This window comes from Nerophis ophidion, linkage group LG14, assembly GCF_033978795.1.
Source record: "Nerophis ophidion isolate RoL-2023_Sa linkage group LG14, RoL_Noph_v1.0, whole genome shotgun sequence".
NCBI lineage: Eukaryota > Metazoa > Chordata > Actinopteri > Syngnathiformes > Syngnathidae > Nerophis > Nerophis ophidion.
Genome location: NC_084624.1, coordinates 17,589,839 through 17,612,709, shown reverse-complemented (window position 1 = coordinate 17,612,709; position 22,871 = coordinate 17,589,839). Strand labels below are relative to the sequence as shown.

Here is a 22,871-nt window from a genome sequence, read left to right as displayed (position 1 = left end):
AAGTAAATTGAGCAAATTGGCTATTTCTGGCAATTATTTTAAGTGTGTATCAAACTGGTAGCCCTTTGCATTAATCAGTACCCAAGAAGTAGCTCTTGGCTTCAAAAAGGTTGGTAACCCCTGCTCTGGATGCATGTTACAAAAGGTGCAGGTAACATCAATGTCCTTCTTGCTCACGCCAAATGTCATCCCCCCGGTGGAAAATTTGGCGTGACAGCCCCTGTCAGTCCCCGCTCACCAAAAAAAACCCACAGCGCAGGTGACCAAATCAAACGCACCTTCGCGAAACCAGGAAATGGGAGGTGTCACGTGACCGTGTTTACTTCAAATGAGCCCGAATAAACTTCTGCTTCGGAGCTACAAATGTTTCATCTTTGACGAGCGCGGCCGCGGACAGGTGAGCAGGTGAGTGTTTGTAAACATGTACACCGAGAATATGCCAATTGGAAGTTAACAAACATTTAAACTTAATATTTGTAGCTACGGTCGAATTAGAGGCATTCTTGTCGACAAAATTACAATTATGCTTGAATTTGGGCGGAAAATGGTGACTCGACCAATCTGTTTTGGTTACAATCTGCGTGGATGGGAGTCGTTTAGTTGGTCCTTTGTCCCCACTTTAGCCTCAAATATGCTGCTCTTTAGCAGCGCTAGCACGGTATCGTCACGGCGGCTACTTCCTGATCAAGGCGGAACAAGTTTGAGAAACATTGTGGTTATTTCATATTTACTCGGAGAAAGGCTCTCTGACATTTATATTTGGCGTAAGTATTTTTTTCCAAGCGACGCCCACAACACGAAACATAGCTTCGACGTAAAATGTCTCACACTACATACAAACCCCGTTTCCTTTTGAGTTGGGAAATTGTGTTAGATGTAAATATAAACGGAATACAATGATTTGCAAATTATTTTCAACGAATATTCTGTTGAATATGCCACAAAGACAACATATTTGATGTTCAAACTGATAAACATTTTGCCCACATTTGAGGTCCTCTCCAAGGTTTCTCATAGTCAGCATTGTCACTGGCGTCCCACTGGATGTGAATTCTCCCTGCCCACTGGGTGAGTTTTCCTTGCCCTTTTGTGGGTTCTTTCGAGGTTGTCGTAGTCGTAATGGTTTGTACAGTCCTTTGAGACATTTGTGATTTAGGGCTATATAAATAAACATTGATTGATTGATTGATTGAAGGATGTGCAAAACAGTAATCAAAGCAAAGGGTGGCTATTTTAAAGAAACTAGAATATTAAACATGTTGTCACTTATTACACCTTTTTTTGTCAAGTGCATAAGTGAAAACATGTGTAATATTCTAGTTTCTTTAAAATAGCCACCCTTTGCTCTGATTACTGTTTTGCACACTCTTGGCATTCTCTAGATGAGCTTCAAGCACACCTGTGAAGTCAAAACCATTTCAGATGACTACCTCTTGAAGCTCATCGAGAGAATGCCAAGAGTGTGCAAAGCAGTAATCAGAGCAAAAGTGGCTATTTTGAAGAAACTAGAATATAAAACATGTTTTCAGTTATGTCACCTTTTTTTTTGTTAAGTACATAACTCAACATGTGTTCATTCATAGTTGTGATGCCTTCAGTGACAATCTACAATGGTCATGAAAATAAAGAAAACGCATTGTGTCCAAAAATTTGGCCTGTACTGTATATATCTTTCTAAATTATGCCAGTTTTGACTGTATTACCAGTATACCGCCCAACCCTATTTATACTATTACAAAAATATATAAATCCCTACTAAACCAGAAACAAGAAAAACAGATCTAAAACAAGATTTTTTTTTTTAATATTCCGACAATAACCCGTTCTGTCAATGACTACAAACCACCACTACTGAGCATGCGCACTAACATTTCAAATATTTCAAAGACTTGACTTGAACGAAGTAGATATTGATGTAATTTTTGTGTGTTGGTATATTGGATTGGGTTTAGCATCTTTAGTTTACAAAATGTATCAAAGTGCCTCGGTCCGTGTACCTTCTGTTCATTCTATATCAAAATCTGAAATGCACATCAAAAAAAATCATTTCTAACCAATTTTTCTGTTTTCATTTCTGAAATAATAGTTGGACAACTAATTAATGAGACTTTTTTAAAACAACAATATGACTCCTGCTGAACAAAGCTGTTTACGTTATGCTAAAAACATGCTCAACACAAAGGAAAAGCTAAAATACTGCTTCCAGTTCAGTTTGTCATCAAACATAACCACGCATTTGTGCATTTTGGATGAACATTTTTTTCGATTTTTGTGTTTATCTGGAAAAACAAAAATCCATAAAAGAAAAACAGCACAAAATCCAATTTTATGGCAATATTTTAATGAAAATCATCCACTCTTTTCGTTTCAAAATCTGCCAGAAATGATAAAAATCGAAAAATGGCCTTCATTTTATTTTTTGATTTGTGTTTCAGAATTGGAAATAGAATGAACGTAACGCACACTGAGCTGTGTACCTTCGAATAATGCAAATCAAAAAACAAATTTCGGGCCATTTTTTATATTTGCATTTCTGAAGCCAAAGTTTAACTATTGAGTGACACTTTTGGCATGCTAAAAGCAAAGGAAAAGCTATAATACGGTTTTCGGTTCAATTTGTCATCACACATATTCATTTTTGCATTTTGGATGAACGTATATTCGATTTTTGTGTTTAACTGGAAAAATAAAAATCCATAAAAGGAAAACAGCACAAAATCCAATTTTATGGCAATATTTCAATGAAAATCAACCACTCTTTTTGTTTCAAAATCTGCCATAAATGATAAAATTCGAAAAATGGCCTTTATTTTATTTTTTGATTTGTGTTTCAGAGTTGGAAATAGAATGAACGCACACTGCAAATCCATCCATCCATCCATTTTCTACCGCTTATTCCCTTTCGGGGTCGCGGGGGGCGCTGGCGCCTATCTCAGCTACAATCGGGCGGAAGGCAGGGTACACCCTGGACAAGTCGCCACCTCATCGCAGGGCCAACACAGATAGACAACATTCACACTCACATTCACACACTAGGGCCAATTTAGTGTTGCCAATCAACTTATCCCCAGGTGCATGTCTATGGAAGTGGGAGGAAGCCGGAGCACCCAGAGGGAACCCACGCATTCACGGGGAGAACATGCAAACTCCACACAGAAAGATCCCGAGCCTGGATTTGAAACCAGGACTGCAGGACCTTCGTATTGTGAGGCAGACGCAATAATGCAAATCAAAAAACAAATTTCGGGCCATTTTTTATATTTGCATTTCTGAAACAAATGTTGAACAATTATTTAGTGACACTTTTAGCATGCTAAAAGAAAAGGAAAAGCTATGATACGGTTTTCGGTTCAATTTGTCATCCCACAAATTAATTTTTGCATTTTGGATGAACGTATATTCGATTTTCGTGTTTATCTGGAAAAATAAAAATCCATAAAAGGAAAACAGCACAAAATCCAATTTTAGTGGCAATATTTTAATGAAAATCCATACTTTGTTTCAAAATCTGCCATATATAAGAAAAATAGAAAATTGGCCCCCTATTTTGATTTGCGTTTAAGAATTGGAAATAGAATGAACAGAAGGTAGATGGACCCGCCCCCGCCTCTCATTTCATTTTCATCTATGCAAGTATCTGAACTTCTGAGATTAGAGAAATTCCAAAAGCTTGTTATCATTCTCTGGTCCTCAGCTGATAAAGATGAGCATCTTTCAAGACCGAGCACAACAACTGGTGGCTGCCTATGGTCGCACGTTGGAGCAGCAGATGGTGAAGCGAGGCTCCTACCTGGCGTGTGGAGACGAGGAGCTGTGGAAGCAGGTAGAAGCGTTGCTGAGGGAGGACAATGCTTCGCAAACACACTGCTTGGGTGTGGATGTTCTGAAGGTGATGGAGGAGTCACTGAAAACAAAGACTCCAAGAGCAGGCAGCGCCAAACAAGTAAGAGCAAGAGGAGGTCTGCAAGGTCTGAATAAAGCTTTTGAGGTTCTGGAACAAGCTGCTCTAAACCTCTACCTCGGACCCTGGAGGGAGGAGTACAAGGAAGTCAAGGTAGATGGTTGATTTCTTCCAATGTCTCCCATGACAAACGTATGTTTACCTGTCATGACTTGTACCGTCTCCAGATGTACTCGGGCATGTTCACACACTACATCAAACCCGTGCTGTCCGCCACACAAATCGAGAAACTTTTCGGTTTGCTGGGATATCAGTACTCGACGCGGCGGGAGCAGCTCCGGCTCCAGTCCCTCAGAGTCAGCCCGGACATTTTGGACAATCTTCTCCACCTGTCCTGCGCCTTCTTCCTGGCCCGCTGCGAGTGCCGCCTCCTCCTGGCAGCCCTGGAGAATGACGGCGGTGACGCCCAGTGGGAGCTGTGTGTGGTCAGAGAGAGGCAGCGGGGACACAGCCTCAAGGTATGTCGGAATTCCTTTTTCATCCTTTGGTGTGTCACAGGAGAAGACCACGTATAGTGTCTGTAAGGGGGAGATTAAAATTCAGGTTTAAACAGCAAGCACACCAATAAGAAACAATCTGACCTAAGTCTGCACAATTTGGGAAAAAAAAACAATTGCGATTTTCCTTTCCAAAATTACAATTTGATTTGCGGTTTTTAGATTTTTTACATAAACACGCGTAAAACTGCAAAAATAAAGATTGAAGGAAGACATGTTACTTTTAGACCGGGGTGTCAAACTCATTTTAGCTCAAGGACCGCTTGGAGGAAAATCTGTGTTCACACGCAGGCCGGACTATTAAAATAATGGCATTAAAACTAAAGAATAAAGACGGACTTCAGATTGTTTTCTTTTCTTACTTTGGCCCCAAAAAAAACAAACACATTATGAAAATTTTACAATAAAAATATAGAAAAAATACCGGCATCTGTAAAGTTTAGATCCATGTAGGAAAGAAGAAAGTGAATACATTTACATAAAAATGTGTTTTCTTTTGTATTAAATTTTATATGAATCAACGTTTGACAACTTTTTTCCAAAACACAATGAAGAATGTGAGATTATAACAGGATAATGCATACGTTTCTCATTTGGAACGGTTCCAAAAGGTGGGACCCCATCTTTATGACTTAATGGGGTCCCTGGGACCGCATTTGACTTCTGGCAACAAATGTTACAGAATGTAAATTACGTATTGTTGCCGGTTTTGGGATGCATTTTAAAGTGATTTAGAGGCAGAATGGATTGAGCCCATTAGCACCAACGCACGGGGACAAATGTACAGTCCACACAGCTATGTCCAAACAGAAGTAGCACATGGCGTAAAATTAGTCATTGACTGTAGTAATGTCAAAAGATTTAGGGTAGTTTCCACTGGTTTGAACAAGAAAAGAGAAGTTCCGGCTGGATATAGTCGGACTCACCTCGACGCACAGCAAGGGCTCTGGAACCAGTTCTCTCGAGAGGGACTGGACCCTCTTCCACTCTGGCGTTGCCGGCAGTGAGAGGCGACGGGCTGGGGTGGCAATTCTGGTTGCCCCCCGGCTCAAAGCCTGTACGTTTGAGTTCAACCCAGTGGACGAGAGGGTAGCTTCCCTTCGCCTTCGGGTGGGGGGACGGGTCCTGACTGTTGTTTGTGCTTACGCACCAAACGGCAGTTCAGAGTACCCACCCTTTTTGGGTACACTCGAGGGAGTACTGGAAAGTGCTCCTCCGGGTGATTCCCTTGTCCTACTGGGAGACTTCAACGCTCATGTTGGCAACGACAGTGAAACCTGGAGAGGCGTGATTGGGAAGAATGGTCGCCCGGATCTAAACCCGAGTGGTGTTTTGTTATTGGACTTTTGTGCTCGTCACGGATTGTCCATAACAAACACCATGTTCAAACATAAGGGTGTCCATATGTGCACTTGGCACCAGGACACCCTAGGCCGCAGTTCCATGATCGACTTTGTAGTTGTGTCATCGGATTTGCGGCCTCATGTTTTGGACACTCGGGTGAAGAGAGGGGCGGAGCTTTCTACCGATCACCACCTGGTGGTGAGTTGGCTGCGATGGTGGGGGAGGATGCCGGACAGACCTGGCAGGCCCAAGCGCATTGTGAGGGTCTGCTGGGAACGTCTGGCAGAGTCTCCTGTCAGAGAGAGTTTCAATTCACACCTCCGGGAGAACTTTGAACATGTCACGAGGGAGGTGCGGGACATTGAGTCCGAGTGGACCATGTTCCGAACCTCTATTGTCGAGGCGGCTGATTGGAGCTGTGGCCGCAAGGTTGTTGGTGCCTGTCGTGGCGGTAATCCCAGAACCCGTTGGTGGACACCAGCAGTGAGGGATGCCGTCAAGCTGAAGAAGGAGTCCTATCGGGTTCTTTTGGCTCATAGGACTCCGGAGGCAGTGGACGGGTACCGACGGGCCAAGCGGTGTGCAGCTTTAGCGGTCGCGGAGGCAAAAACTCGGACATGGGAAGAGTTCGGGGAAGCCATGGAAAACGACTTCCGGACGGCTTCGAAGCGATTCTGGACCACCATACGGCGCCTCAGGAAGGGGAAGCAGTGCACTATCAACACCGTGTATGGTGCGGATGGTGTTCTGCTGACTTCGACTGCGGATGTTGTGGATCGGTGGAGGGAATACTTCGAAGACCTCCTCAATCCCACCAACACGTCTTTCTTTGAGGAAGCGGTGCCTGGGGAATCTGTAGTGGACTCTCCTATTTCTGGGGCTGAGGTCGCTGAGGTAGTTAAAAAGCTCCTCGGCGGCAAGGCCCCGGGGGTGGATGAGATCCGCCCGGAGTTCCTTAAGGCTCTGGATGCTGTGGGGCTGTCTTGGTTGACAAGACTCTGCAGCATCGCGTGGACATCGGGGGCGGTACCTCTGGATTGGCAGACCGGGGTGGTGGTCCCTCTCTTTAAGAAGGGGGACCGGAGGGTGTGTTCCAACTATCGTGGGATCACACTCCTCAGCCTTCCCGGTAAGGTTTATTCAGGTGTACTGGAGAGGAGGCTTCGCCGGATAGTCGAACCTCGGATTCAGGAGGAACAGTGTGGTTTTCGTCCTGGTCGTGGAACTGTGGACCAGCTCTATACTCTCGGCAGGGTTCTTGAGGGTGCATGGGAGTTTGCCCAACCAGTCTACATGTGCTTTGTGGACTTGGAGAAGGCATTCGACCGTGTCCCTCGGGAAGTCCTGTGGGGAGTGCTCAGAGAGTATGGGGTATCGGAATGTCTTATTGTGGCAGTCCGCTCCCTGTATGATCAGTGTCAGAGCTTGGTCCGCATTGCTGGCAGTAAGTCGGACACGTTTCCAGTGAAGGTTGGACTCCGCCAAGGCTGTCCTTTGTCACCGATTCTGTTCATAACTTTTATGGACAGAATTTCTAGGCGCAGTCAAGGCGTTGAGGGGTTCCGGTTTGGTGGCCACGGGATTAGGTCTCTGCTTTTTGCAGATGATGTAGTCCTGATGGCTTCATCTGGCCGGGATCTTCAGCTCTCACTGGATCGGTTCGCAGCCGAGTGTGAAGCGACCGGAATGAGAATCAGCACCTCCAAGTCCGAGTCCATGGTTCTCGCCCGGAAAAGGGTGGAGTGCCATCTCCGGGTTGGGGAGGAGACCCTGCCCCAAGTGGAGGAGTTCAAGTACCTAGGAGTCTTGTTCACGAGTGGGGGAAGAGTGGATCGTGAGATCGACAGGCGGATCGGTGCGGCGTCTTCAGTAATGCGGACGTTGTATCGATCCGTTGTGGTGAAGAAGGAGCTGAGCCGGAAGGCAAAGCTCTCAATTTACCGGTCGATCTACGTTCCCATCCTCACCTATGGTCATGAGCTTTGGGTCATGACCGAAAGGATAAGATCACGGGTACAAGCGGCCGAAATGAGTTTCCTCCGCCGGGTGGCGGGGCTCTCCCTTAGAGATAGGGTGAGAAGCTCTGCCATCCGGGAGGAGCTCAACGTAAAGCCGCTGCTCCTCCACATCGAGAGGAGCCAGATGAGGTGGTTCGGGCATCTGGTCAGGATGCCACCCGAACGCCTCCCTAGGGATGTGTTTAGGGCACGTCCAGCTGGTAGGAGGCCACGGGGAAGACCCAGGACACGTTGGAAAGACTATGTCTCCCGGCTGGCCTGGGAACGCCTCGGGATCCCCCGGGAAGAGCTAGACGAAGTGGCTGGAGATAGGGAAGTCTGGGCTTCCCTGCTTAGGCTGCTGCCCCCGCGACCCGACCTCGGATAAGCGGAAGATGATGGATGGATGGATGGATGGATGAACAAGAAATGTTTTAATTAGTTAAAATACCTTTTTCTTCAAATTTCTCTCCTTACTTTTGCCGGGTGTTGCGCTTCTGATAGGCGATTAAGATGCATGTTTTTTTTTTTTAAATAAAGTAATGAGAAACGTTTTAATGATATTTGAGCTGTTTGTCAAACCTGTTATAGCCAATAGTACGTAGATAATAGACTATATACATACAGTGCATCCCATCACTTTTATAAAAAAGCTGAACCACAGTTTGAGCTCCTCAGGTCTGGTGCAGTGCCAATAACCGATCAAACTTGGCTAAAAAAAAGCAGGGGCGTCAAACTCGTTTTCATTGAGGGGCATGTGTATGTCTGCCCCGAGTAGTAAATATACCGCACATCGATATACTGTAAATGTATATGGATTCGCGTCATTTACATAATTGCCTTTTGGAGTTGGCAGAGTTGTTTAGAAGCGACATCGAGGAAGAAGATTTCATGGGATTTATTGATTAGGAGTGACAGATTGTTTGGTAAACGTATAGCATGATCTATATGTTATAGTTATTTGAATGACTCTTACCATAATATGTTACGTTAACATACAAGGCACCTTCTCAGTTGGTTATTTATGCCTCATATAACGTACACTTATTCAGCCTGTTGTTCACTATTCTTTATTTATTTTAAATTGCCTTTCAAATGTCTATTCTTGCTGTTGGGTTTTATCAAATAAATTTCCCCAAAAAATGCGACGTATATGTTTTTTTTCCTTCTTTATTGTGCATTTTCGGCCGGAGCGACTTATAGTCCGAAAAATACAGTATACGTCGCACTGCAGTATAAGTCGCATTTTTGGGGGAAATTTATTTGATAAAATCCAACACCAAGAATTGACATTTGAAAGGCAATTTAAAATAAATGAAGAATAGTGAACAGGCTGAATAAGTGTATGTTATATGACGCATAAATAACCAACTGAGAAGGTGCCTGGTATGTTAATGTAACATATTATGGTAAGAGTCATTCAAATAACTATAACATATAGAACATGCTATATGTTTACCAAACAATCTCATTCCTAATCGATAAATCCGATGAAATCTTCTTCCTCGATGTCTCTTCTAAACAACTCTGCCAACTCCGAAGGTATGCGCCGCTTCCTCTTGTCGTTTTCTGCTGCATATTTCACTACGTCCAGCTTGTAATCTGCAGTACATGATTTCTTTTTCGGTGCCATATTTGTTCAGCCCTTCTCAGTTTTTATAAGTTACCGCCAACGATGAAATGATCCATTTTAACAGCTACGACAGTAGCATATAGCAGTCAGCATTCCATGACCCAAAATGCACTTCTGCCATGACCCTCCCCTGCCGAATTCTTATTGGTTGACGTGTGTTTGACGATTGCTGATATTGACTTCGTTTCTTCCGCGAATGAGAAATAATTGATATATTATGGTAATGTGTTAATAATTTCACACATAATTCGCTCCGCAGTATATGTCGCACCCCCGGCCAAACTATGAGAAAAACTGAGACTTATAGTCCGAAAATAACGGTATTTGTCCAATCAGCCAGAGCCAGGCAGAAAGAGAAATATCCCACAAACGGGACATACAAAGGTTTTTCAAAAAAAGTATTTACAACTGCTGGAAGTAACAATCAGCTCCAGCTAACAGTCCCATGTAGTTAATGAACCAGGTGCTCCCCATTTGGATAAACAAAAACCTGGCTAGCAAACCAAAGTCAAATTGATAGCAGGATGGTGACTGATTTCTGTCACTTGTTTTAACTTTGAAAAGAGAGCCGACCTCATTCTACTACTGTGTGGAACAATTTCCCTTGTGGATCAATAAAGTTTGTCTAAGTCTAAGTATGATTATCATTAGAAAAGATGTTACAATAATAACAAATCACTCCACCACGATTTTGCAAGTGCTTAAAGGCCTACTGAAACCCACAACTACCGACCACACAGTCTGATAGTTTATATATCAATGATGAAATATTAACATTGCAACACATGCCAATACGGCTGCTTTAGTTTACTAAATTGCAATTTTAAATTTCCCACAAGTTTCTTGTTGAAAACGTTGCGAAATGATGACACGTGCGCGTGACGTCACGGACTGTAAGGAAATATTAGCGCTGCACCAAACACGGCTAAAAGTCGTCTCTGTTCATGATGTAATTACACAGTATTTTGGACGTCTGTGTTGCTGAATCTTTTGCAATATGTTCATTTAATAATGGAGACTATAAATAACATTGCTGTTGGGGGAAAGCGGTGGATTGTAGCTGTCTTTAGCACCGAGACACAGCCGGTGTTTCTTTGTTTGTTGTGAAGCTTTTACACAGAGCGGTCAAGCAAACATGTTTTCTCTACGTCAACCAGCATGTTTTTGGATGGGGAAATTGTGATATATATCTTACCGGAGAAATCATTGGATTATTTGTCGTCCTGCAGCAGCCGTTTAAAAGGCAGCTGTGAGCTTGGCTCCTCGGCGTCTCTCTGAGACACTTTGTGTTCACCGCAGCCATCCGACCTCGAGGTATGCCTTTATAATCTTTAAAATCTCACTAAAACACTATTAAAACAATAAGTAGATAAGGGATCGTCCAGAATTATCCTAGTAAATGTGTCTAATTACATCTGAAACGCTCACACTTCCGCCGCTTTTTTTTTTGTAGTCCTTCACTATCAATATTAGGGATGATGTTTCATATTATCGAATCCTCTTATCGAACCGATTCCTTATCGATTCTCTTATCGAGTCCAGATAGGTTGTTATAGATGGTAAAAAATTATAATATTTGATTTAACAAAAGCTCACTTTTATTATATAAGAAAAAAATAAAATCTAATAAATATTGACTGTTACCCCCCTAAAAAATATATATATATATATATTGACTATTGTTACCCAAAGTATATTAAGTGGGATTTTTCAGAAAAACAAATATATACAGTAACACAAAAACAACCTGTCTCTGTGATCACTATGGGTCTATAAATGATACTATAGTGTTAAATAAAATCAGACCCTTGGGCACAAAACTAAAAATAATAAATAAGTGCACTTCTGCTACTATTTGACATAACTGTTTGTTATGATGCTTTGAGATTTTTGCACTTTATTGAAAGAAAATTCTATGAAGAGAAAAGTTGTTTGCAAATGTGGTCAAAATGCTAAAATATGAAAAGTTAAAGCTAAAAAAAGAAATAGGCTTTATTTAGTTATTTCTTTATGAGCTAGGGAATATAAGGCGGGCGGTATAGCTCGGTGGGTAGAGTGGCCGTGCCAGCAACTTGAGGGTTGCAGGTTCAATACCCGCTTCTGCCATCCTAGTTACTGCCGTTGTGTCCTTGGGCAAGACACTTTACCCACCTGCTCCCAGTGCCACCCACACTGGTTTAAATGTAACTTAGATATTTGGTTTCACTATGTAAAGCGCTTTGAGTCATTAGAGAAAAAACGCTATATAAATATATTTCACTATAACAACTACACTACCCAGCATGCAACGGGAGTGACGAGCATGCGCGGTAGCCCCGAAAAGTGTTGTTTCATGTCACCCAGCAGTAAACGTCAAGAACTCAGCCAACACGCCTGATCTGCATTATTTATAATTAGACTGACAGCACAAATACAGTGTGATTTTGCTTTGTTTACAAGGAAAAAAAAACAAAAGTTAAAGGGAGATATGTTGTGTGTATATATACATATATATATATATATATATATATATATATACATATATATATATATATATATATATATATATATATATATATATATATATATATATATATATATATATATATATATATATATATATATGTATGTATGTATGTGCTGCGGTTTCTTTAATAATGTTGCGACAGCTGCCGTAAAGGAGGAGCGTTGCTAGCCTGGTTGGTATGTTTCCGGTTGGTCGTAAAAGTGTTGGTCATGTGTTTTGTACCCTGCTCAAATCTCTCAGTAAAGTTATTCATTGGATTATGTCTTTTGTTTTGAACTTTTATTACACCTTGGAGCGCTTTTTTCCCGTCCGTTGTTTTCCTGCTTTCGCTATCTGCGCCTAATGACTGAGCTACTTGACGTCTTTTTTTGTGATGTCTCACGAAGCATTTCTGGTCGGGACGGATTCGAATAAAGAACCAACTCTTTTTCTTTACTATAGTGCAGGGGTCGGCAACCCAAAATGTTGAAAGAGCCATATTGGACCAAAAATACAAAAACAAATCCGTCTGGAGCCGTAAAAAATTAAAAGCCATATTACATACAGATACTGTGTAATGAGATATAAATTGAATTATGAGGACTTAAAGGAAACTAAATGAGCTCAAATATAGCTACAAATGAGGCATAATGATGCAATATGTACATACAACTAGCCTAAATAACATGTTAGCATCTATTAGCTTGCATTCATGCAGTGACCAAATATGTCTGATTAGCACTCCACACAAGTCAATAACATCAACAAAACTCACCTTTGTGCATTCATGCACAGCATTATAAGTTTGGTGGACAAAATGAGACAGAAAAAGAAGTGGCATAAATCACGTCTTAGACGGTCGGAGACAGTTATACGTTTAAACCAGTGGTTCTTAACCTGGGTTCGATCAAACCTTAGGGTTTCGGTGAGTCGGCCTCGGTTGTTTGGCGGTGGTCAAACCACACCTGACTCAATCTTGTAAATACAAACTTCTCCCTATCGGCGTATTACGGGTACGGCAACAGCTGACTGGTTTTTGCAGGTCTGTGATTGGTTGTGGGTTTATGCACTGTGTTGGTTTTGTTGTTTGAACAAGGTTCATGCGCGGTTCATTTTGTGCACCAGTAAAAAAAACTTTAGTATGGGGAACATATTCTCCATTAATTAGTTGCCTATTAATATACAAATTAGTAACATATTGGCTCTTAACTACTCATTATTAAGTACTTATTAATGCATTATTCGGCATGGCCTTATTATAACCGTAACCCTGATCCTAACCCAATAACCCTAGTCTTTGTTACTTAGAATATGTTCCCCATACTAAAAGTGTTACCAAAAACTTTGTCTTGAATTAAAAAAATTTTTTTTTTTAATTTTTCACTAAAGTAGGTTTGGGTGAATGTGTATATGAAACTGGTGGGGTTCAGTACATCCAACAAGGTTAAGAACCACTGATGTAAACAAACTACGGTGAATTCAAGGACCGCCAAAATTAGTAGGACAAAACTCGAATCAGTGAAGCATGTTTAATATAAACAGTGTGCTTTATAGCAATTAGGGAGTTTTGTGTCATGTTTGTCCTCCGAAAGAAACCATATTAAAACAAAAAGTATGTTTTCCCGGCCCTGTGATGAGGTGGCGACTTGTCTAGAGTGTACATCGCCTTCCGCCCGATTGTAGCTGAGATAGGCACTAGCGCCCCCTGCGACCCAAAAGGGAATAAGCGGTAGAAAATGGATGGATGGATGGATGGATGGATGTTTTTTCCCCTCATCATTTGCATATTTCATATATTTTTGAAAAAGCTCCAGAGAGCCACTAGGGCGGCGCTAAAGAGCCGCCAGGGCCGCGGGTGGCCGACCTCTGCTGTAGTGGTCTCGATAACGGGTACCGGTTATCAAAAAGGGGTTAGAGTCCGAGGACTCTGCTCTTTTCTTATCGAACAACTGGGAAAACCGGTTTGGAGTATCATCCCTAATCAATATCCTAATTATCCCTAATCAATATCCTAATTCACAAATCTTTCATCCTCGCTCAAATTAATGGGGAAATTGTCGCTTTTTCGGTCAGAATTGCTCTTACTGCTGGTGGCTCCCATTAAAAACAAAGTGAATATGTGTGGAGCCCTGCAACTCGTGACGTCACGCGCACATACTTCCGGTAAAGGTAGGGCTTTTCTATTAGCGACCAAAAGTTGCGAACTTTATCGTCGATGTTCTCTACTAAATCCTTTCAGCAAAAATATGGCAATATCGCAAAATGATCAAGTATGACACAGAATGGACCTGCTATCCCCGTTTAAATTAGAAAATCTCATTTCAGTAGGTCTTTAAATTTTTTCTGCCAGCGCTTGACACGTTAGTTTGCGTCATGTAAATCTCTTGGAGGCAAAGCCCCCCCCCCCCCCCCGTTCTTAAAACCTAGTAGAGATGCGCGGATATGCAATTATATTATCCGCAACCGCATCACCAAAAGTCGTCATCCACCCGCCGCAATTATATTATCCGCAACCGCATCACCAAAAGTCGTCATCCACCCGCCGTCCACCCGAACCAACATTTTATCAGAACCGCAACCGCCTGCCCGTTGAAATACATCAGAGCTCGGCCACCTTTACCACTCAAAGAGCTATTTAAACCCGTTTCACAGAGTAAAGAAGAAAATGGGAGCCGCTAACGTTCTCGCGGATATCCAATGGTGTTCATCCTGATGACAATAATAAGGCCGTGCTGTGAAGCCATTGCTTTTGACACCTTCAACAACATGTACAAACCGTGTACAACATGTTGTAGGTGGCTTCCGCAATCATACGTACAAGATTGAAAGGCATACTGGGTGATACAGAGTACACTGATGGATGTGATACAAACAATTTTAACACTCTTACTAATATGCACCACGCTGTGAAGCCACAGCAAACAATAATGACAAAGACATTTCAGGAGAACATCCTCACAGTAACAACATAAACGCAACACAACAAATACCCAGAATCCTTTGCATCCGTGAAACTCCCTGAATATATTTTACCCCCCGCGCCCCCAAACCCGCCCACCTTACCGACGCACGGGGGGATTGTGGGGTTTGCTGCTAGCGAGGTGTATAAAATAGTCAGGAAGTATCATGGATGCAAAGGATTCTGGATATTTGTTGTGTTGCGTTTCTGTGAGGATGTTCTCCCGAAATGTGTTTGTCATTCTTGTTTGGTGTGGCTTCACAGCGTGGCGCATATTACTAAGAGTGTTAAAATGGTTTATATCACAACCATTAGTGTACTCTGTGTCACCCAGTATGCCTTGCAGTCGTGTGCGTGTGTAAGCCACACACAACATGTTGCTGGACTGCCGAGCAGATCGTACCTGCTGTAGAAGGCGACAAAGGGGTGACTGCCGGCAGTCATTCTAGAGAATGTTTGCGTCTCCTATTGTCGTCTTCGCTTTGTGACACGGGTCCTAAATGGCTCTTTGAATGGTAAAGGATACCGATCCCTGAACCATGTATATCAAATATTTCCGAATGGTTCAACCGCCACCGGCCCGGATCTAATTAAAATCTATTTTTTCGTCACGTCACCCGCCCGACCCGCGGTTTATGCGAGGACGAGACCGCAAACCGCGCATCTCTAGTGACCCCGCCGATGCTCGCGACTTAAAGCATAACAAAAAGCGGACGGTATCTAAAATTACTCTTAAATTGTACTTTTATTGTCCTCCTGGCGAGTTCTAGTTATGCATTGGAAGATAAAAATGATGTCCCGACGGTTCATTTTCTTCCTCCAGGTTGCGCTGGACAACACAAAGAGGATGATGGGAGTCAAGCAGCCGCTGATGGAGTCTGATGCAGAGTCCGAAGTGGATCTGTACACAGACGAGCAGGTTAACCAGGGCCAGAGGGTGCTGGTTGTCCGCGATGACGACAGTTCGCAAAAGCCGGCGTGGGACGTCGGCAACAGCGGATCTTTGTCCTTCCAAGCCGCGGGAGATCGATCTTGCGTTTCAGCACTCAAATGCCAGCTCAGCAGTAAGTTCGAAGCAGAAGCAGGCGGCGGCTCCTTAGTTAGTGTGAGGCGACACTTGTCTGCTGGTGAGGAGTCTGTTGATGCAGAGTTCCAACCCCGCAGTCTACAAGTTGGTATGACCGAGGCGGAGAGGGGCAACATTTGCAGTTGCCTCCGATCCCCTCGCTTCTACCTCAACGAGTGCATTGAGTGCAACGCTCACCATGACGCCTCCTGTGCTGTGCTCCGGCGTTGCTCCCAAGCAGGCCACCAGCTGCGGCCCTTTGTCACCATAAAGGAATCGACCGCGCCTCCAAGCCACAACACCAGAACCCCAGAGCTAGTCTTCAGCGGCAGCAGTGCCGACATGGCGGCTTTATCTCTGAGCGACAAGCCCAAGTCTCTGAGCATCACCCCTCTTCCTATCAGCTACCACGATTGCTGCAACGGCAGCACCCGCGACCCTGCGGTCGCATGTCTCACCTGCCGTCTTTTCCACAAAGCGTCTTGCAAAGACGTCAACTCGTGCCAAACTCAGCACTCGCTGAAACATCTGGGTCTGTGCGCCTGTGGGAGAACGTGCTCCAGGAAGCCAATGGTTCTGTGCTGTTACTGCGGGAACGAGTTCTGTAAAGACTGCTGGTACTTAAATCCTTGCATCTGCACCTGCGGCCAAACGTTGGAACCGTCGTCGTCTGTGTGATTAGTTTTAAACAGCTTTGGTATTGTGCCTTCAATGCCCTTAAATGTTGCCTTTTTTTTCGAAAAAACAAATGCAGTGTGATGTTATTTTATGTTTATACTTACATTTTTAACACAACTGAAGTCTTTGAATGGACTTTTTTTAAATATATATAAAACTGTTGGGATGTCTGCTTAGTCACAGTTTGTAAAATGTCTTGTTCTCGTCTGAAAACAAGTTAATTGTATTAAATGCAAAGTTTAAATGGGAAACTACTTGATTATATGTTTAATAAAATCACAAGCACATACAGTATAAAATATCTGAAATTGCCTGTTAGTCCAGTCACACCAAGGCTGCATCTCAAATGAGATGCAGCCTTGTGATCAAAAGTATTCAACCCCCACACAATTTTGGTGTTTTAGCAAGTAGGACATTTATTCCGTATTTTGTTTATAGTCATATCAAATAAAAATGCATTAAATAGACAAATGCAACTTGAATTACATTATATTTTGTAACATACCAAACAGTGTCATTTCTCTTAATATCTCATTGACAAAATTATTCAACCCCTTGAAGATCATAACTCTTAAGAACAGAATTTGAACAAGGTCTTTTCAATCAGGTGTTGAAAACACCTGTAGATGTCATTAGAACCATAACGAGCAACAATTAAACTGATTGAAAAAGACTGTGACGCTCAGCTTCTTGTAGATGGTCAATGGTGTATTTGCAACATGGTGAAGTCCAGGGAGTGGTCAAAGAAGTCAAGAGAGGAGGTAATTTCTGTTCATAAGAAAGGATATGGATATAAGAAAATAGCAAAGACATTACACATTCCAAGAGACACAGTTGGAAGCATAATTTGCAAGTTTAAAGCTAAAGGCAGAGTGGAAAGAGGATGCTGTCCGGTATTTGAAACGTACAGTGGTGAAAAACCCCCGGGTAACAGCTGATGAACTACAACAGGACATTGCAGAGGGGGGAACGCAGGTTTCGTCCCAGACAATAAGGCGCGCACTACGAGATGAAGGCCTCCATGCCAGAACTCTCAGGCGCACCCCACTTCTGACTACCAGGCACAAGAAAAATAGACTCCAGTATGCCAAAAATAATCTGGACAAACCCCAAAGGTTGTGGGAAACCTTGGAACTCTTTGGGCCTATGAATCAACGTTATGTCTGGAGGAGAAAAAAATGAAGCTTACAAAGAGAAGAACACCTTGCCTACTGTTAAACATGGTGGGGGGGTCAATCATGCTCTGGGACTGTTTCTCTGCCTCAGGTACCGGGAATCTCCAGCGCGTTCAAGGCATTATGAATTCTATTTCCTACCAGGATATATTATCTGCAAATGTCATGAAGTCAGTGACGAAGCTGAGGCTTGGGAGACGTTGGACCTTCCAACAGGACAACGATCCCAAGCATACCTCCAAATCAACATCAGAGTGGTTGCAGAAGAAGGGCTGGAAGACTCTGGAGTGGCCTTCACAGTCGCCAGACCTAAATCCTATAGAAAAGCTGTGGTGGGACTTGAAGAAGGCAGTTGCAGCACGCAAGCCCAAGAATTGGAATGAACTGGAGGCCTTTGCCCAAGAGGAATGGGCTAAAATACCTGTAGATGGTTGCAAGAAGCTTGTGTCCGGTTATGTATCACGTTTGAAGGATGTCATTACTGCCAAAGGGTGTTCTACTAAGTATTAAAGATGCATGTAACTCGGGGGTTGAATCATTTTGTCACTGAAATATTAAGAAAAATTTCCTTTTTTGGTATTTTGTAAAATACAGTTACAATTTAAGTTGCATTTGTCTATTTCACACATCTTTATTTGATATGACTATAAACAAAATACGGAATAAATGTCCAACTTGCTAAAACACCAAAATTGTGTGGGGGTTGAATAATTTTGATCACAACTGTATCAGTACACTTCAATAAGTATACTGTGCTGTGTATTCAGGGCTGGAATGGTTTGGAACTTTTCAGTTTGTGGTCACAATATCTGGTTCAGTATGCTTTGTTTTTAACTGCCCACAATACCATCAATCCACCATTAGCATTGTGTTTAATCAATGATGTCATGTATAGTTACACAGCTGCCAACATTTGGTGTTCGCAATCCAGTAGATCTGCTTCATGCATTTTTGTCTAAGCTTCATACTTAGAAAATATTTAAAGTGTTGTGCTGTTGAGACTGTAAGGATAGATTGCAGATGTTCCTTTGTGAGATGGTTCCTGCGCTGATTTTAAAGATAATATACACATTATTTCACAATCTAACAGTGGTGGGCCGTGCGTTGCTCACCTAGGCTTTCAGTGATGTCCTATTTAGTCTGACGTCACCTCTCAAAATACCGTAATTTATGTCACCGCATGGACATGGCTGGAGATACTATACAGCAGGGGTCACCAACCTTTTTGAAACCAAGAGCTACTTCTTGGGTGCTGATTAATGCAAAGGGCTACCAGTTTGATACACACTTAAAAAAATGTTAGAAATAGCCAATTTGCTCAATTTATCTTTAATAAATACATCTATATACCGGTATTTATAAAAAAAATTGGTATTTCTGTCAATCATTCTGTCGTACATTTAATTTTTTTCCTTTTACGGAAGGTTTTTTGTAGAGAATAAAAGATGAAAAAAAAAACCACTTAATTGAACGGTTTAAAAGAGGAGAAAACAGGGAAAAAAAATCAAATTAAATTGTGAATCATTGTTTATCTTTAATTTCGAACCTTTGAAATTCAACCAAAAAAAAGAATAGAAAAACTAGCTAATTCGAATCTTTTTGAAAAAATTTAAAAAATAATTTATGGAACATAATTAGTAATTTTTCCTGATTAAGATTAATTTTAGAATTTTGATGACATGGTTAAAATCCAATTTGCATTTTGTTAGAATATATAACAAAGTGGACCAAGCTATATTTCTAACAAAGACAAATTATTATTTCTTCTAGATTTTTCAGAACAAAAATTTTAAAAGAAATTCAAAAGACTTGGAAATAAGATTTAAATTGGATTCTAAAGATTTTCTAGATTTGCCAGAATAATTTTTTGGAATTTTAATCATAATAAGTTTGAAGAAATATTTCACAAATATCCTTTGTCGAAAAAACAGATGGTAAAATGAAGAATTAAATTAAAATGTATTTATTATTCTTTACAATAAAAAAAACAAATTTACTTGAACATTGATTTAAATTGTCAGGAAAGAAGAGGCAGGAATTTAAAAGGTAAAAAAGGTATATGTGTTTGAAAATCCTGAAATCTTTAAGGTATTTTTTCTCTAAAATTGTCTTTCTGAAAGTTATAAGAAGCAAAGTAAAAAAATAAATAATTTTTTTTTAAACAAGTGAAGATCAAGTCTTTAAAATATTTTCTTGGATTTTCAAATTCTACTTGAGTTTTGTCTCTCTTAGAATTAAAAATGTCGAGCAAAGCGAGACCAGCTTGCTAGTAAATAAATAAAATGTAAAAAATAGAGGCAGCTCACTGGTAATTGCTGCTATTTGAGCTATTTTTAGAACAGGCCAGCGGGCGACATCTGGTCCTTACGGGCGACATGGTGCCCACGGGCACCGCGTTGGTGACCCCTGCTATACAGAAACACAATTGCACGCTACTGGGCATTGAACCCACTCAACAGTATACAAAACGGTCTAGTTTTTGGCGCATTTAACATTCCATAAACCCGCTTCGGCAATTAAAACATATCTTATGTGGTGCTGTCAAAATGAAAAGGAATGTATAAAACAAATCAACTCGCAATTTATAGCACCCATTCTACGCCGTATAAGCCAGTGATACAGTCGTGGTCAGTAGTTGGTCGTGTGAAAGTTGCGGGCAAACCATTTTACTTTCGCTTCCGGTGTTGGCCGACCTCGTCTTACAAGATGTAGTTTCTCTACAATATCCTTCTTGAAAATGCCCTTGCAAATATATATCTGCCACCTAATCAACATTTTGCACTCCTTAGGTGAGTTTTCTATGGCTCCGGTGCCACGTCCTGTTTTTGCAACTTGTGATTGGATACTCACTTGTGAGTCCAAAGTGAGTACCCAATCACGGCGTAAAGCCAGCTAGAAGGCCTTACTGACAACTCGTGATTGGATTGGCTGTGGCAATTGTCTATCAACTGTATGTGCCAGTTTACTTAAAATGCACATATGCTTGCATTGTTGATTCTGAAGGCCTTGGGCAGATTTGGTACAGCATGGCAACATAAGCTAGCTGAATCCTGATTGGATACAAACTCTAAACCTAAAAACAACAGGAGCATAATATGACATGAAGAGAATATGAATACTTTTAAATATTTAGGGAAAATAAATTCCAAAAATACTTTTATCTTTAATTATGATCATGATTTTTAGTCATGTTAGGCCAGGGCCCTGACGGCACACCACTAACATCTGATATATCACATATTGATGAACAAAGTTGTTATGTGCCAGTCATCTGTGGTAGATTTTTCTGGATGGGAAACAAAAATGTGCACAACAGCCAGTGAGTGTGTTTTTATGCCAAACATATTTTGTGTTAGAGGAACATTTTTTAAAACCGCTGTGGAGGAAATAAGCACTTAAAAAACAAAATACCCTTTGTTGTTAATTCCTGCTTTAGAGTTGTATATTCTGACAGTTTGAGTCATTGAATGTGTGCACTTTGATACAGTTGTATATGTTTTCATAAAGTGATTGTTGATCGACCACCTCTTCGTCATCTTTTGGACTTTCAGGCCAAAGCTACAATATTTTATGCCAGACAAAAAAAAACACCGCGATCGGGGAGATTTGTAACTTCAAAGAAGGGAAATATCCAGAGAATCCTAAAGAGTTGTCAGGTTTGCAAAAGTGCTGCCATACAACAGAACAAAACAATGTGTCTAAGTGTAAATTTAGGGTAAAAGCAGGAAGTAATCTTGACTCTAGTAATTTATGAATGGTGTCACCATTTAGTGTACCAGCACTCGAAAAGTCAAAGTCTGAATTTTTTATAAGTGTCACCATCTACTAGGGGTGCAACGATACACAAAAATTTCGGTTCGGTACGTACCTTGGTTTTTTAGAGGTCACAGTTCTGTTGATTTTCGGTACAGTAAGAAAACAACAAAATATTATTTTTTGGGGTTATTTAACAAAATTTGCAAAATCTTCCACCAAAATATTTTTCTTAGTGGAATATTTGATGTAAAGTAATCAGAACCTTGGATAGGTCAATAATTCATAATAACATTGATTTTGATTCAATATTATGTTTTGAGCAATGACAGTTTGAAAGAAAAAAAAACAGCTTTGTTTTATTAGTGAACATTGCAACTTTTTCTAAATTACATTTAACCTTCGAGCTTTTTTTATTTCACTTTTGTTATGTTTTTGTTTATTTTAATAGTATTTTTAAAATGTGCCATGGGCCTTTAAAACATTAGCTGGGGCACACTTTTGACACCCTGCTATAGATAATAAAAAAATAAATCTGATAAATCAATGGATAAAAAGCAGAGCCTGGCGACACAAGCACGTTTATCATAACTCTCTCGCTCTCTGCCTTTCCCTCACGAATGCTGCACGGACAATTTGTTTTGTTTTTAACCCCTTCTTAACCCTGAACGTACATTGTCAATACTTGCAACTAGGGTTGTCCCGATCCGATATTTGGATCGGATCGGCCGCCGATATTTGCCAAAAAATGCGTATCGGCAAGGCATGGGAAAATGCCGATCCAGATTGAGTTAAAAAAAAAAAATCCGGTCCGTGTTTTCCAACGCACCAATTTAAATAATACATTCCACTTTTCTGCTGCTCCTTACGCTCCGCTCCGCATTTTCCAGCACCCCTTCAACACATCCACAGGTCTGTGTTCTAACCGTTAAGACGGCCGTGTTAATTAAAAGTTACGGTAAAAATGTCAGCTATGTGGGATTATTTTACCCTACAAAACGAAAAAGATGAAGAGGTGGAGTGCAAAACATGCCACAATAAAGTCAAGTTTGGTGGTAAAGTTGTAAGCCATTTTAATGACTCTTGAGAGTGATAGGCTTTTTAGCACAGCCTCACTCATCATCGATAAACACAGGAGAAGGCTGACAACTGAGCATCTTGAAGTGCTCGTCTTTGTTAGAAAGAATCTCCCCATTATGCTCGGACTTCAATTGTTTGCCCCCCCTTACTGGGGCAAACAATTGAAAAGAGTGTGTGGATAGTATTTTATTATTATAATTTTTTTTTTAAGTTTACACTTGTTCAAGAGCAAGTATTGATGTT

At 41.3% G+C, this 22,871-nt stretch overlaps 2 protein-coding genes across 3 annotated transcripts in view; one reads left to right on the top strand and one right to left on the bottom strand.

Annotated features, from left to right (window-relative positions):
- The first annotated feature begins 259 nt into the window (after window positions 1–259).
- On the top strand, window positions 260–21,317 carry LOC133568219 (spermatogenesis-associated protein 2-like protein). Of its 2 annotated transcripts, none has more exons than XM_061920010.1 (4): window positions 260–405; window positions 3,695–4,054; window positions 4,129–4,419; window positions 15,700–21,317. In XM_061920010.1, the coding sequence occupies exons 2-4, from the start codon at window positions 3,704–3,706 to the stop codon at window positions 16,618–16,620; spliced, it is 1,563 nt and encodes a 520-aa protein (XP_061775994.1). In that variant the 5' UTR covers window positions 260–405; window positions 3,695–3,703; the 3' UTR covers window positions 16,621–21,317. The 2 variants fall into 2 exon arrangements, with proteins under 2 accessions (XP_061775994.1, XP_061775993.1); XM_061920009.1 differs by having other exon boundaries at window positions 265–397.
- Window positions 3,709–22,871, bottom strand: part of LOC133568223 (peptide deformylase, mitochondrial-like) — a 37,133-nt gene continuing 17,970 nt past the window's right edge. The window contains exon 5 of the mRNA XM_061920017.1: window positions 3,709–4,479. The gene's annotated coding sequence lies outside the window, so the exon portion shown is untranslated. The remainder of the gene's footprint in view (window positions 4,480–22,871) is intronic.